Below are 14,929 nucleotides of genomic sequence, written 5' to 3'. Positions count from 1 at the left end.
ATCTGTGAGTGATGGGTTTCATTTACTTTCCTCTTAGTCTCTGCTATTCTTTTTTTCTCCATTGATTTTACTTGACATAGTTTCATCTATTATCTCAATTAAAATCGATCTTCCTAAATTTTTTTATGATTCATTTTTAAAAATTTGAAACATTTGTTAATCAACACACATACAATCCCTTCGCACAAGTGAGCCCATGGGAGGGAGGGAAAAGAATGAGTGTGTACCTTCCTGGGGGGAGTTGTTTCCATAAGTAAAGTGTGGGACACTGTTTTGCACTAAGTCAGTAGGTGTAGAGGCACAGACGATATGATTAAATAAATCAGAGAGGAATTTATGGATTTGTGCCAAATTGCAAGTCTTCTTTGCAAGTTTAGATGTAAATATTCATAACTCTTTGGCAGGTAGAACCAGAGAACTGTGGATGAAATGTTCTGATTCAGAGGTTCTCTCCCTTCCACTGTTTACTAGAAAAGAAAAGATCCTTTTCTAGTCAAAGAAAAGAAGATTTTTTCTTTTAAAACATCTTTACAAAGTTGAAATTTGGAGGAACACTTAACCATGCACTGACAAGTCAATATTGGAAACAATAAATATTAATTAGTATGTTTTATGTTAACTTTACACCTGATGACTTCAATAACATAAGAGAATTGCATTTGGGGGTTTATTTGATAAGAGTGAGAATAAGGGCACAAACATTTTTTTAAGAAGATGGAAGAAAGTTATAGTAGCTGGGAGGGAGGGGAATGGTAATGGGAACTGACGAAGGCAGCTATAGGTTCACTGAAGGTCCACGTGTGGGGGACGCTCTGTGTGCTTAAGGACACAGGATGGATGTCTGTACAGAGAGACATTATTATTTATTTATTATACTTATTTATTAACTACTTAATTCCAGTTATTTTATTTTGAATGATATCTCTTCCTTTGATATTTTTTACTTATTCATGATTATTTCCTAAATCTTTCATCCTCTCATTTGTTTATTCTCTTTCTCTCTTTTTTCCTAAATAGATTGATCAGAATTAAAATCCTTGTCTACTATCTCGAGCATCTCTATCACTTGTGTCTCTGCCTTATTTTCTTTTCTGCACTGTGTTCATTTGTCATATCATCCCATCTCTTCCAATGCCATGTAACTTTTTGTGAATGCTATAAGTTATATGTTAAAAAATAAGACACTCCAGATACATTTTCTAACACCTGAAAGAATTCATCTTTGGTTCTGCTCAGCAGGTAGGGGAAAGGGTCCACATTATCATAATACCTAAATACAGCCTAGAACTGAGCTGTGACAAGTCTGGGCTGCAGTTATGGTAGCACTCTGATTTCTCTGTCCCTATGGCATGGGCTTTCAGAGATTTCAGTTGAGAGCCTGGATGTTTTGGTAGCTCAGCACTCAAGATAAAGTTGCAACTCTGCTTTCTAAGATTTCTGACATAGTTCTTTGGTCTCCTGCCCTTTACAGCTTGTGTAAGTAAGTAAGCATTGGTTGCTCAGTCGTATCTGACTCTTTGCAACCACATGGACTAGAGCCTGCCAGGCTCCTCTGTCCGTAGGATTCTCTAGGCAAGAATACTAGAGTGGGTAACCATTCCCTTCTCCAGGGGATCTTCCTGACCCAGGGATTGAACCCAGGTCTCCTGCATTGCAGATGAATTCTTTACCATCTGAGCCACCAAGGAAGTCTCACAGCTTGTGTACTGGGCAGATGCTGGAGGAGAAAACCTGTTCTGTGAGAAAGGCTCTCAGGTCTCCAGTATTGTCCAGCACAGGTCACTCCCCCAATTATGCTGGCTTTTCTGTCCCAACAGGAGTCCTCTGTATCCTTGGGCCCAGATTCTGAGCCATTACCCAGGCACCACATTGGGAAATTCCCACAGAGAAAGAGAAGCTGGAGATGCTTGACTAACACTGAAATTACCTCCATTCTTTAGATTTTTTAACATATTTAGTCCATGTTGAGTCCTCAGATGTGTAATATCTTTGCTTGCTCTGCTTTTTCTTTATTTTTACATTTTCCAGCTATTCAAGTTATATCTATTAGGACCACTGGTTTCCTGTGAATTCCCCCTTTCTTCATGAAAGTAGAAAATTTTACGTTTTATTCTTTACACATCATTTGCTTAAAGTGCAATACTACTAGACACTATTTAATTTTTATTTGCATCACATTTTATATGTTAAAGGCAGAATAATGCAGTTGTTGTTGTTCAGTTGCTAAGTCATGTCTGACTCTTTATGATGTCATGAACAGAAGCATGACAGGCTTCCTTGTCCTTCACTATCTCCCAGAGTTTGCTCAAAGTTGCCTTTTCAAGTGTGTCCATGGAATTCTCCAGGCTAGAATACTGGAGTGGGTAGCCATTTCATTTTCCAGGGGATCTTCCCGACCTAGAGATTGAACCCTGGTCTCCTGCATTGCAGGTGGATTCTTTACTGTCTGAGCCACCAGGGAAGCCTGAATAACACAGTACGTCTGTCAATAGTTTGTTCAAGTGCTTTCAGAGCAGACATATAACCTATTTCTGCTGTGAACAGGGTCATAAATACATGATATTTCTCCCCTTGAGAGCAAATAATTACAAATTTTGAATAATGGTGATTCTTGACATTAAGTCCAAGGAGAGATTATATTTATTTGGAGAAGAAGCAACATTTTATGATTCTCAGTAGTGTCTGGTCAGTGCCAATCAATATCATCTGGCATTATTTCACTTGCCAGTTTTCCTGATCTACTCAAAGTTATCCCTTTCTTTGAAACCAAGGTTTTCCTGGTGGCTCAGACAGTAAAAAATCTGCCTGCAATCAGGAGACCCTGGTTTGATCCCTGGGTTGAGAAGATCCCCTGGAGAAGGAAATGGGTACCCACTCTAGTTTTCTTTCCTGGGAAATCCCACGGATATAGGAACTTGGTGGCCTAAAACTATTGGGTCAGAAAGAGCCGGACATGACTGAGCAACTAACACTTTCACATCCAGAACTTCGAAACTCAGAACCATAAGTGAAATATTCTGCAGTACACCATGGCATCTCAAGGTCCATTTGTTTTCTGGTTCTGTGTGACTGTACCAAGGAGAGCAATTCTAATCCTAGAGAGGATTCATGGCTGCTTCAGGAGGCTTCTGATGAGGCCAGTTCCTGACTCCACTTCCTTTAGTCTAATCCCTTTAACTCTCAGGTCAAGGGCACCAAAGTGTGTCTGGTTTATATGGAATCCATCTAGCTGCCAGCCCATTCCTGTGACTCCGAACTCATTTAACTCTTGGAGTAGAGAACCTAACATTTCCTGTATATCTTTGTCAGATGCTATGCAGAACTCTACAAATCCAAGGTTAACACTTATAGGACCTGTGTACCACATTCTGTCTTACACTACACTCTAGAATATTTTCAACCTAATACTTCCTTTTTCTTTCTTTCTTTCTTTTTTCTTCAAATTTTCAACCTTATTATTCTCTCTCACTGATGTAAGACCCCAGACCCAGGTGCTGCCTAGTTCAATGACTCTGCGTCTGAACAAGCAAGCTCTGCAACCTCAGAGGAGGGTCCCACAGCACCAGAAGACCCTTCTTATCCCCTCTGTCAATGCCCTATGGTCCCATTTCTCTCTCCTCAGACAGCAGACAGCTCCGCCTGGTGGACGGGGGTGCTCGCTGCGCCGGGAGAGTGGAGATCCTTGACCAGGGCTCCTGGGGCACCATCTGTGATGATGACTGGGACCTGGACGATGCCCACGTGGTGTGCAGGCAGCTGGGCTGTGGAGAAGCCCTCAGTGCAGTGGGGTCTGCTCACTTCGGGGCAGGATCAGGGCCCATCTGGCTGGACAATGTGAACTGTCGAGGAAAGGAGCCCCAAGTATGGAAGTGCCCTGCTGGGGACTGGGGACAGCACAATTGTGGTCATCACGAGGACTCAGGAGTCATCTGCTCAGGTACAGTCAGTGCAGTGTCTAATGGTTGAGAGAATGGAAAGTTCCGAGAAAGTGGGTGAACAGTGAGCCCAAGAGTAGAAGGCAGGTTGGGTCTTCTAGGAAGATACTTTGATCTTTGTGGATCTCTGAGAGGCAAAATACCACATTTAACAAAGATATATCCAACACCTCAGGCCACACAGTGCTCTATTCCAATCAAAACAGTAGGAGCTCAGAGTAATGGTTGAGGAGCCAGAAGGGTCCAGGGACACGTGGGGCTGAAGGTCAAAGGCCCCGAGAGTTGGTCTGGAGGTGGATGCATCACGGCTACACGGAGAAGAGAGGGGGCCGAGTTGGTCAGAGGGAGAGAAATAAGGATGTGATCAAGAGCAAAGGTGATGAAAACCACTAGTGCGCTCTAGCTTGCTTGGACAAAAATCAAACAGCTTCCCTGGACAAAAATCAAACCCCAAAGCTATAATAATGGGTGGAGACACTTCCTCTGGACCAAAGAGCCTTAAGCAGAAGCTGAGATCAGGGCCCTCTCAAGCTCAGGTACAGGTGCAAAGAGAGCACTTTCCTGAAGTAAGTGAAGGTAAGTGAAATTTCTGTATAAATGAGTCCAAAACCAAGGAAACCCTGACTGACATGGCTGAACTGCTGGATCATTAAAACTTCACGTTTCAATAACAGTACCAGTTTTGGACAGATATTACAATGTCCTTACCAAATCATAGACTAGTGAAAGGATTCCTGTCACATCACAGAGGAAAACAAGTTTAGATAAATGAAGTGTGGGGTCATGTTAGACAACATGCAAAATAAATATTAAAGATAAGCTCTAGAATGTCTTCTTCACAATCAACTCTGTTTTTCAAAGAAAATGAATACTTCATCTTTTCCTTCAGTGTCTTGTACTTCACTTCTGCTGTGTATATATTTAAACATTATAAATTTTATTTTGGATGTTGATAGCAAGTAGGATTTGATTTTATTCTTTTTAAGTCTGTCCCTAAGTTTTTCAGCTTATTACTTGTTCAAAGTATTGCCTTCTCCAAATATTTTTTAAAATTATTTATTTATTTTACTTTACAACATTGTATTGGTTTTGCCATACATTGACTTGAATCCACCATGTGTGTACATGTGTTCCCCATCCTGAACCCCCCTCCCAACTCCCTCCCCATCCCATCACTCTGGGTCATCCCAGTGCACCAGCCCTGAGCATCCTGTATCATGCATCAAACCTGGACTGGTGATTCGTTTCACATATGATAATTTACATGCTTCAGTGCCATTCTCCCATATCATCCCACCCTCACCCTCTCCCACAGAGTCCAAAAGACTGTTCAATACATTTGTGTCTCTCTTGCTGTCTTGCATATGGGGTTATTGTTACCATCTTTCTAAATTCCATATATATGCGTTAGCGTACTGTATTGGTATTTTTCTTTCTGGCTTACTTCACTCTGTATAATAGGCTCCAGTTTCATCCACCTCATTAGAACTGATTCAAATGTATTCTTTTTAATGGCTGAGTAATATTCCATTGCATATATGTACCACTTATCCATTTGTCTGCTGATGGGCATCTAGGTTGCTTCCATGTCCTGGCTATTATAAACAATGCTACGATGAACATTGGGGTGCACGTGTCTCTTTCAGATCTGGTTTCCTCAGTGTGTATGCCCAGAAGTGGGATTGCTGAGTCATATGGCAGTTCTATTTCCAGTTTTTTAAGGAATCTCCACACTATTCTCCATAGTGGCTGCATGTTTGCATTCCCACCAACAGTGTAAGAGGGTTCCCTTTTCTCTACACCCTCTCCAGCATTTATTACATGTAGACTTTTAGATAGCAGCTATTCTGACTGGCGTGAAGTGGTACCTCATTGTGGTTTTGATTTGCATTTCTCTGATAATGAGTGATGTTGAGCATCTTTTCATGTGTTTGTTAGCCATCTGAATGTCTTCTTTGGAGAAATGTCTGTTTAGTTCTTTGGCCCACTTTTTGATTGGGTCTTTTATTTTTTTGGAATTGAGCTACAGGAGTTTCTTGTATATTTTTGAGATTAATTCTTTGCCCATTGCTTCATTTGCTATTATTTTCTCTCATTCTGAAGGTTGTCTTTTAACTTTGCTTATAGTTTCCTTTGTTGTGCAGAAGCTTTTAAGTTTAATTAGGTCCCATTTGTTTATTTTTGCTTTTATTTCCAATATTCTGGGAGGTGGGTCATAGAGGATCCTGCTGTGGTTTATGTTGGAGAGTGTTTGGCCTATGTTCTCCTCTAGGAGTTTTATAGTCTCTGGTCTTACATTTAGATCTTTAATCCATTTTGAGTTTGTTTTTGTGTATGGTGTTAGAAAGTGTTCTAGTTTCATTCTTTTACAAGTGGTTGACCAGTTTTCCCAGCACCACTTGTTGAAGAGATTGTCTTTTCTCCATTGTATATTCTTGCCCCCTTTGTCAAAGATAAGGTGTCCATAGGTGCATGGATTTATCTCTGGGCTTTCTATTCTGTTCCATTGATCTATATTTCTGTCTTTGTGCCCGTACCACACTATCTTGATGACTGTGGCTTTGTAGTAGAGACTGAAGTCAGGCAGGTTGATTCCTCCAGTTCCACTCTTCTTTCTCAAGATTGCTTTGGCTATTTGAGGTTTTTTGTATTTCCATACAAATTGTTTAATTATTTGTTCTAGTTCTCTGAAAAATACCATTGGTAGCTTGATAGGGATTGCATTGAATCTATAGATTGCTTTGGGTAGTATACTCATTTTCACTATATTGTTTCTTCTGATCAACGAACAAAGTATATTTCTCCATCTATTTTTGTCCTCTTTGATTTCTTTCATCAGTGTTTTTCTTTCCCCCATTTATTTTTATTAGTTGGAGGCTAATTACTTTATAATGTTGTAGTGGTTTTTGTCATACATTGACATGAATCTGCCATGGATTTACATATATTCCCCATCCCGATCCCTCCTCCCTCCTCCCTCTCCACCCGATTCCTCTGGGTCTTCCCAGTGCACCAGGCCCGAGCACTTGTCTCATGCATCCAGCCTGAATCATGTCATCTGCAAACAGTGAGAGTTTTACTTCTTCTTTTCCAATCTGGATTCTTTTATTTCTTTTTCTGCTCTGATTGCTGTGGCCAAAACTTCCAAAACTATGTTGAACAGTAGTGGTGAAATTGGGCACCCACTTTAGGGGAAATGCTTTAAATTTTTCACCATTGAGGATAATGTTTGCTGTGGGTTTGTCATATATAGCTTTTATTATGTTGAGCTATGGTCCTTCTATTCCTGCTTTCTGGAGAGTTTTTTTTTTTTTTTTTTTTAAATCATAAATGGATGTTGAATTTTGTCAAAGGCTTTCTCTGTATCTATTGAGATAATCATATGGTTTTTATTTTTCAATTTGTTAATGTGGTGTATTACATTGATTGATTTGTGGATATTGACGAATCCTTGCATCTCTGGGATAAAGCCCACTTGGTCATGAGGTATGATCTTTTTAATATGTTATTGGATTCTGTTTGCTAGAATTTTGTTAAGGATTTTTGCATCTATGTTCATCAGTGATATTGGCCTGTAGTTTTCTTTTTTTGTGGCATCTTTGTCAGGTTTTGATATTAAGGTGATGGTGACCTCATAGAATGAGTTTGGAAGTTTACCTTCCTCTGCAATTTCCTGGAAGAATTTGAGTAGGAGAGGTGTTAGTTCTTCTCTAAATTTTTGGTAGAATTCAGCTGTGAAGCTGTCTAGTCCTGGGCTTTTGTTTGTTGGAAGATTTCTGATTACAGTTTCAATTTCTGTGCTTGTGATGGGTCTGTTGAGATTTTCTATTTCTTCCTGGTTCAATTTTGGAAAGTTGTACTTTTCTAAGAATTCGTCCACTTCTTCCACGTTGTCCATTTTATTTGCATATAGATGCTGATAATAGTCTCTTATGATCCTTTGTATTTCTATGTTGTCTGTTGTGATCTCTCCATTTTCATTTCTAATTTTGTTGACTTGATTTTTCTCCCTTTGTTTCTTGATGAGTCTGGCTAATGGTTTGTCAATTTTATTTTCCTTCTCAAAGAACCAGGTTTTGGTTTTGGTAATTTTTGCTATGGTCTCTTTGGCCTCTTTTGCATTTATTTCTGCCCTAATTTTTAAGATTTCTTTCCTTCTACTAACCCTGGGGTCCATAATTTCTTTCTTTTCAAGTTGCTTTAGGTGTAGAGTTAGGTTATTTATATGGCTTTTTTCTTGTTTCTTGAGGTATGCCTGTATTGCTATGAACCTTCCCCTTAGCACTGCTTTTACAGTGTCCCATAGGTTTTGGGTTGTTGTGTTTTCATTTTCATTCGTTTCTATGCATATTTTGATTTCTTTTTTGATTTCTTCTGTGATTTGTTGGTTGTTCAGTCTCCATATGTTAGAATTTTTAATAGTTTTTCTCCTGCAGTTGACATCTAATCTTACTGCATTGTGGTCAGAAAAGATGTTTGGAATGATTTCAATTCTTTTTTTAATTTACCAAGGCTAGATTTATGGCCCAGGATGTGGTCTATTTCCATGTGCACTTAAGAAAAAGGTGAAATTGATTGTTTTGGGCTGAAGTGTCCTATAGATATCAGTTAGGTCTAACTGGTCTATTGTATCATTTAAAGTTTGTGTTTCCTTGTTAATTTTCTGTTTAGTTGATCTATCCATAGGTGTGAGTGGGGTATTAAAGTCTCCCACTATTATTGTGTTATTGTTAATTTCCCCTTTCATACTTGTTAGCATTTGTCTTACATATTGTGGTGCTTCTATGTTGGGTGCATATATATTTATGACTGTTTTATCTTCTTCTTGGATTGATCCTTTGATCATTATGTAGTGTCCATCTTTGTCTCTTTTCACAGCCTTTGTTTTAAAGTCTAGTTTATCTGATACGAGTATTGCTACTCCTGCTTTCTTTTGGTCTCTATTTGCATGGAATATATTTTTCCAGCCCTTCACTTTCAGTCTGTGTGTGTCCCTTGTTTCGAGGTGGGTCTCTTGCAGACAACATATATAGGGGTCTTGTTTTTGTATCCATTTAGCCAGTCTTTGTCTTTTGGTTGGGGCATTCAGCCCATTTACATTTAAGGTAATTATTGATAAGTATGATCCTATTGCCATTTACTTTGTTGTTTTGGGTTCACGTTTATACATCCTTTCTGTGTTTCCTGTCTAGAGAAGATCCTTTAGCATTTGTTGGAGAGCTGGTTTGGTGGTGCTGAATTCTCTCAGCTTTTGCTTGTCTGTAAAGCTTTTGATTTCTCCTTCATATTTGAATGAGATCCTTGCTGGGTACAGTAATCTGGGTTGTAGGTTATTTTCTTTCATCACTTTAAGTATGTCCTGCCATTCCCTTCTGGCCTGAAGAGTTTCTATTGAAAGATAAGCTGTTATCCTTATGGGAATCCCCCTGTGTGTTATTTGTTGTTTTTCCCTTGCTACTTTTAATATTTATTCTTTGTGTTTGATCTTTGTTAATTTGATTAATATGTGTCTTGGGGTGTTTTGCCTTGGGTTTGTCCTGTTTGGGACTCTCTGGGTTTCTTGGACTTGGGTGATTATTTCCTTCCCCATTTTAGGGAAGTTTTCAACTATTATCTTCTCAAGTATTTTTTCATGGTCTTTCTTTCTTTCTTTTTTTTTTTAAATTTTGTCTATTTTTTATTTTTCCATAGTTTCTATAATGATCAAACACTTGCAATTCAAGTATAATTTATGATAAATATATAGATAAAAGAAACTAAGCCAAAATGTTAATTGTGATCTTTCTGTGAATGGTAAAGGAATTATTTTACTTATAACCTTCTTTTTTAAAATTTTTTTCCCTTTATTTATTTATTTATTTTTTCAGTGGGTCTTGTCATACATTGATATGAATCAGCCTATATGAATAGATTTACACGTATTCCCCATCCCGATCCCCCCTCCCACCTCCCTTTTCATGGTCTTTCTTTTTGTCCTATTCTTCTGGGACTCCTATGATTCGAATGTTGGGGCATTTAACACTATCCCAGAGGTCTCTGAGGTTGTCCTCATTTCTTTTAATTCTTTTTTCTTTTTTCCTCTCTCTTTCATTTATTTCTACCATTCCATCTCACTTATCCTATCTTCTGCCTCTGTTATTCTACTGTTGGTTCCCTCCAGAGTGTTTTTGATCTCATTTATTGCATTATTCATTATATATTGACTCTTTTTTTAAATTTCTTCTAGGTCTTCATTAAACCTTTCTTGGATCTTCTTGATCCTGTTGCCAGGCTATTTATCTGTAACTTCAATTTGCCTTCAAGATTTTGGATCATTTTCACTATCATTATTCAGAATTATTTATCAGGTAGATTCCCTATCTCTTCCTCTTTTGTTTGGTTTGGTGGGCATTTATCCTGTTCCTTTACCTGCTGGGTATTTCTCTGCCTTTTCACCTTGTTTATATTGCTGTGTTTGGGGTGGCCTTTCCATATTCTGGTAGTTTGTGTTTCCTCTTTATTGTGGAGGTTCCTCACTGTGGGTGGGGTTGGCCAGGTGGCTTGTCAAGGTTTCCTGGTTAGGGAAGCTTGTGTCGCTCCATCTGTATAGCACCAATGATAAAACATCTAGGTTAATGATGAAAAGTTTCTCCATAGTGAGGACACCTGGAGAGGTACACAGAGTTACATGGAGAAGAGAAGAGGGAAGAGGGAGTTAGAGGTGACCAGGAGGAGCAGAGAGGGTTTCAAAAGGTGAGAACAAGCTAGCCAGTAATCGATTCCCTATGTACTCTCCACAGTCTGGACCTCTCAGAGATGTTCACGGAGTTACACAGAGAGGAGAAGAGGGAGGAAGGAGACAGAGGTGGCCAGGAGGATAAAAGGGGGAATCAAAAGGAGAGAGACAGATCCAGCCAGCAATCAGTTCCCTAAGTGTTTTCCACAGCCCGGAACATACAAAGAGATTCACCGAGTTGGGTAGAGAAGAAAAGGGGATGGGGGAGATAGAGGCAACCTGGTGGAGAAAAAGGAGAGTCAAAAGGGGGAGAGAGAAATCAGGCCAGTGATCCTGCTCCCAGGTAAAAATGGGTACTGAAGATTGGGTTCTTAAAGGTACAAAGTTGATAACAAATATCAAAAAGCAAAGATTAAAAATCTTGAGTAGAGGCTAGATTCCCAAAAATACAATATTAAAAAAAAAAAAAGAGAAAAAAAAAAAAAGGAAAAAAAAACCCCAAATCAGACCAACCAACAAACAAACAATGCCACAGAAATTATAAAATATATATTTATGAAGTTTGTTTTAAAAATAGGGTCTTTTTTTTGCAAGGTAATAATAGGTTATGAAAATGAAAAGTAAAGGAGTAATGGGGACTTAAAAAATAATAAAAAATAAAATAAAAAATTTAAAAAAATTTATTTTTTTTTACAATTTAAAAAATGATAGTAGTAACAATATATCTGAGACTTTCTCTGGAGCTGTTGCGGACAGTGTGGGGTCAGTTTATCTTCAGATAGTTTCTTGGTCCAGCTTGTACTTCTCAAGGTCTATAGGCCCCTTCCTATGTAGTCAGTGGTTACTCCAGGGTTTTAATCTATTGCACCTGTCACTTCTGAAGTGGTTCCCTCTGTTTATTTTAGCTTCTGTTTGCTGGTTTCTTCAGTGTCCAATTTCTGCCCTGCCACAAGGGGCGTGGTGGTGGTCACTTTTTTTTTCTTTTTTCTTTTTTTTAGGCTCGCTTTTTCAGTCGTGCTTTGGGGAAGGAGGAACACTGCGGACAAATATCACTGGCGTGTGCTCACAATGATTCAGCCGCACTGGGTTTGCCTCCGCTCATGGCTGTGTGCTTTTCCAGTCTAAACTGCTCAGACTCTAGGTTGCTCTGCTGGTAGCTGTCTGATGCGGGCCCTGGTTTACATGCACTTCCCAGGTCTAAACTGCTCAGGTTCACGTTCTTGGCTATTCCACAAAGGTACAGACTTTGTTGGGCCTGCGTTTTGCGCCTGTCCCAGGCCTGAGCAGCTCAGTTGACCAGGCGCTTGGTGCGCATAGTCGCCCCCAGTTAGACGCTGTGGCTTACCCCCTCCCCCATTCCAGCCGCTCGGTTTTCTGGGTGTACAATGAGCGCGCCTTCTTAGGTGTGCCAAGCGTCTATTCTGGGCAGCTGGTCTCTGGCTGCAACCCTCCCGGCAGATGTTGATCGTCCGGAGTCCCAAGAAGTCTTGGGATAGCAAAGAAGTCTGCTTGCAGTTTGGTATAGGACGCCTCTCTGGGGACGAGATTGCCTTCTTCCAACTCTGGCTGCCCTCGCCTGCCTGTCTCTGGTGGGGGGATGGTCCAGTCTGCAGCCAGCTAGCTCTGCTCAGTCCCTTGTTCTGTGAGTGTGCCTGGTGGTGTCTTAGGTTAGGATAACTATCTCACAATCTGGGTTGCTATCTCAAGCTATTTCCCTCAGACTGCCCTCAGGGCATTCAGGCCCAGTCCTTACCCTAAGCAACGCAGCCCGCTCCTCCCTGTCCCTCCCCTGCTTGCTAGCTGGGGATGCTAGCGTCTGGGCTGGTGATCCGCTGGGAGTTGTTGTTAGGCACGTAATGCGTGGGTTTTAATTATTTATTTATTTTTCCTCCCGGTTATTTTGCCCTCTGAGATTCCAAGGCTCGCCACAGACCCACCAGAGAGAGTATTTCCTGGTGTTTGGAAACTTCTCTCTTTTTTAAGACTCCCTTCCTGGGACAATCTCCATCCCTACCTCTTTTGTCTCTCTTTTTATCTTTTATATTTTGTTCTACCTCCTTTTGAAGACAATGGGCTGCTTTCTGGGTGCCTGATGTCCTCTGCCAGCAATCAGAAGTTGTTCTGCGGAATTTGCTCAGTGATCAAATGTTCTTTAGATGAATTTGTGGGGGGAGAAAGTGGTCTCCCCGTCCTATTCCTCTGCCTTCTTAGGGCCAAGCCCCCCAAATATTGTTTTTTTCTCTGTGTGTGTGTGTGCTGTGAGCGTATACATATTGATGTCTTTTATTCCCTCACAAACCCACAGCTCAGATGCTTTCCTGCTTCTCTGTAGTCTTTCCCCAGTATACAGTTCTTGCCAGAACTCTGTCTTCCTGCCTGTGATGCTTTCTCTTTCTACTCCTTGGATCAGTGGCCCTCCCCTCCTGCTGTGCAACAGAAAAATGAACCCAAATTAGGTGCCATTAATATATTGATATTAGTATTGAAGGCAGAAGAGATTTAGTCTTAGAGACTTGATGATGTGCCTCTCGGTCAATTTTTCACTTCTCACTGGATGTGTGTGCATTAGTTGCACAATCTTGTCCTACTCTTTGTGACCCCATGGACTGTAGCCTACCAGGCTTCTCTCTCTGTCCATGGAATTCTCATGGCAAGAGTACTGGAGTGGGTTGCTATTTCCTTCTCCAGGAGATCTTCCCGATCCAAGGATTGAACTGAGGTCTGCATTGCAGGCTGATTCTTCACTCTCTGAGCAATCGGGGATACTCAGGCTTGTCTATAACATCTAAAGGATCAAATATTTAGAAAACACCTTGTATTTGTAAATTTTCTCTGTTTTCATTCACTCAGACTCTGTGTGAAACTTGGTCTCCACTGAGCCCCTAACTCAGGAGCATTCAAGATGTCAGCTTTGAGCTCCTGCAATTTGAATGATCTAGCCACATGCCTGGAAAGCCAACTCCTCTAGGTGTGGGCCTTGGCCCTGACTGCTTTAGTAAAGCTCACCTCTCCATCCCTTCCTGATCCCACATCCATTCCTGATCTCTCCATTCCTTCCTGATCCCTCCAGTCAGAAGACTCTGTCTCTCTTCTTTGGGAAACTCTCAGTTCAGTACAGTTCAGTCCCTCAGTCGTGTCCGACTCCATGCAACCCAATGAATCACAGCACACCAGGCCTCTCTGTCCATCACCAACTCCCAGAGTTTACTCAAACCCATGTCCATCGAGTCAGTGATGCCATCTAGCCATCTCATCCTCTGTCGTCCCCTTCTCCTCCTGCCCCCAATCCCTCCCAGCATCAGGGTCTTTTCCAATGATTCAACTCTTCGCAGGGGTGGCCAAAGTACTGTAGTTTCAACTTCATCACCAGTCCTTCCAATGAACACCCAGGACTGATCTCCTTTAGGATGGACTGGTTGGATCTCCTTGCAGTCCAAAGGACTCTCAAGAGTCTTCTCCAACACCACAGTTCAAAACCATCAATTCTTCTGTGCTCAGCTTTCTTCACAGTCCAACTCTCACATCCACACATGACCACTGGAAAAACCATAGCTTTGACCAGACAGACCTTTGTTGGCAAAGTAATGTCTCTGCTTTTTACTATGCTATTGAGGTTGGTCATAACTTTCCTTCCAAGGAGTAAGCGTCTTTAAATTTCATGGCTGCAATCACCATCCACAGTGATTTTGGAGCCCCCCAAAAATAAAGTCTGCCACTGTTTCCCCTGTCTCCCCATCTATTTGCCATGAAGTGATGGGACCAGATGCCATAATCTTAGTCTTCTGAATGTTGAGCTTTAAGCCAACGTTTTCACTCTCCTCTTTCACTTTCATCAAGAGGCTTTTTACTTCCTCTTTACTCTCTGCCATAAGGGTGGTGTCATCTGCATATCTGAAGTTATTGATATTTCTCCCAGCAATCTTGATTCCAGCTTGTGCTTCTTCCAGCCCAGCGTTTCTCATGATGTACTCTGCATATAGGTTAAATAAGCAGGGTGACAATATACAGCCTTGACGTACTCCTTTTCCTATTTGGAACCAGTCTGTTGTTCCATGTCCAGTTCTAATTGTTGCTTCCTGACCTGCATATAGGTTTCTCAAGAGGCAGATCAGGTGGTCTGGTATTCCCATCTGTTTCAGAATTTTCCACAGTTTATTGTGATCCACACAGTCAAAGGCTTTGGCATAGTCAATAAAGCAGAAATAGATGTTTTTCTGGGACTCTCTTGCTTTTTTGATGATCCAGCTGATGTTGGCAATTTGATTTCTGGTTCCTCTGC

At 40.8% G+C, this 14,929-nt stretch overlaps 1 protein-coding gene across 1 annotated transcript in view; it reads left to right on the top strand.

The window, feature by feature from the left end:
* The window catches only part of LOC133043053 (uncharacterized), a 285,837-nt gene that overhangs the window by 47,254 nt on the left and 223,654 nt on the right, over positions 1–14,929 (top strand). Inside the window, 2 exon segments of the mRNA XM_061123943.1 lie at positions 3,623–3,951; positions 4,120–4,153. Coding sequence (XP_060979926.1) covers positions 3,623–3,951; positions 4,120–4,153 — 363 coding nt within the window.

The sequence above is a fragment of the Dama dama genome, chromosome 22 (assembly GCF_033118175.1).
Source record: "Dama dama isolate Ldn47 chromosome 22, ASM3311817v1, whole genome shotgun sequence".
NCBI classification, from domain to species: Eukaryota; Metazoa; Chordata; class Mammalia; order Artiodactyla; family Cervidae; genus Dama; species Dama dama.
Note: the sequence above shows the minus strand (reverse complement) of the source record. Positions and strands in the feature narration are given on the sequence as shown.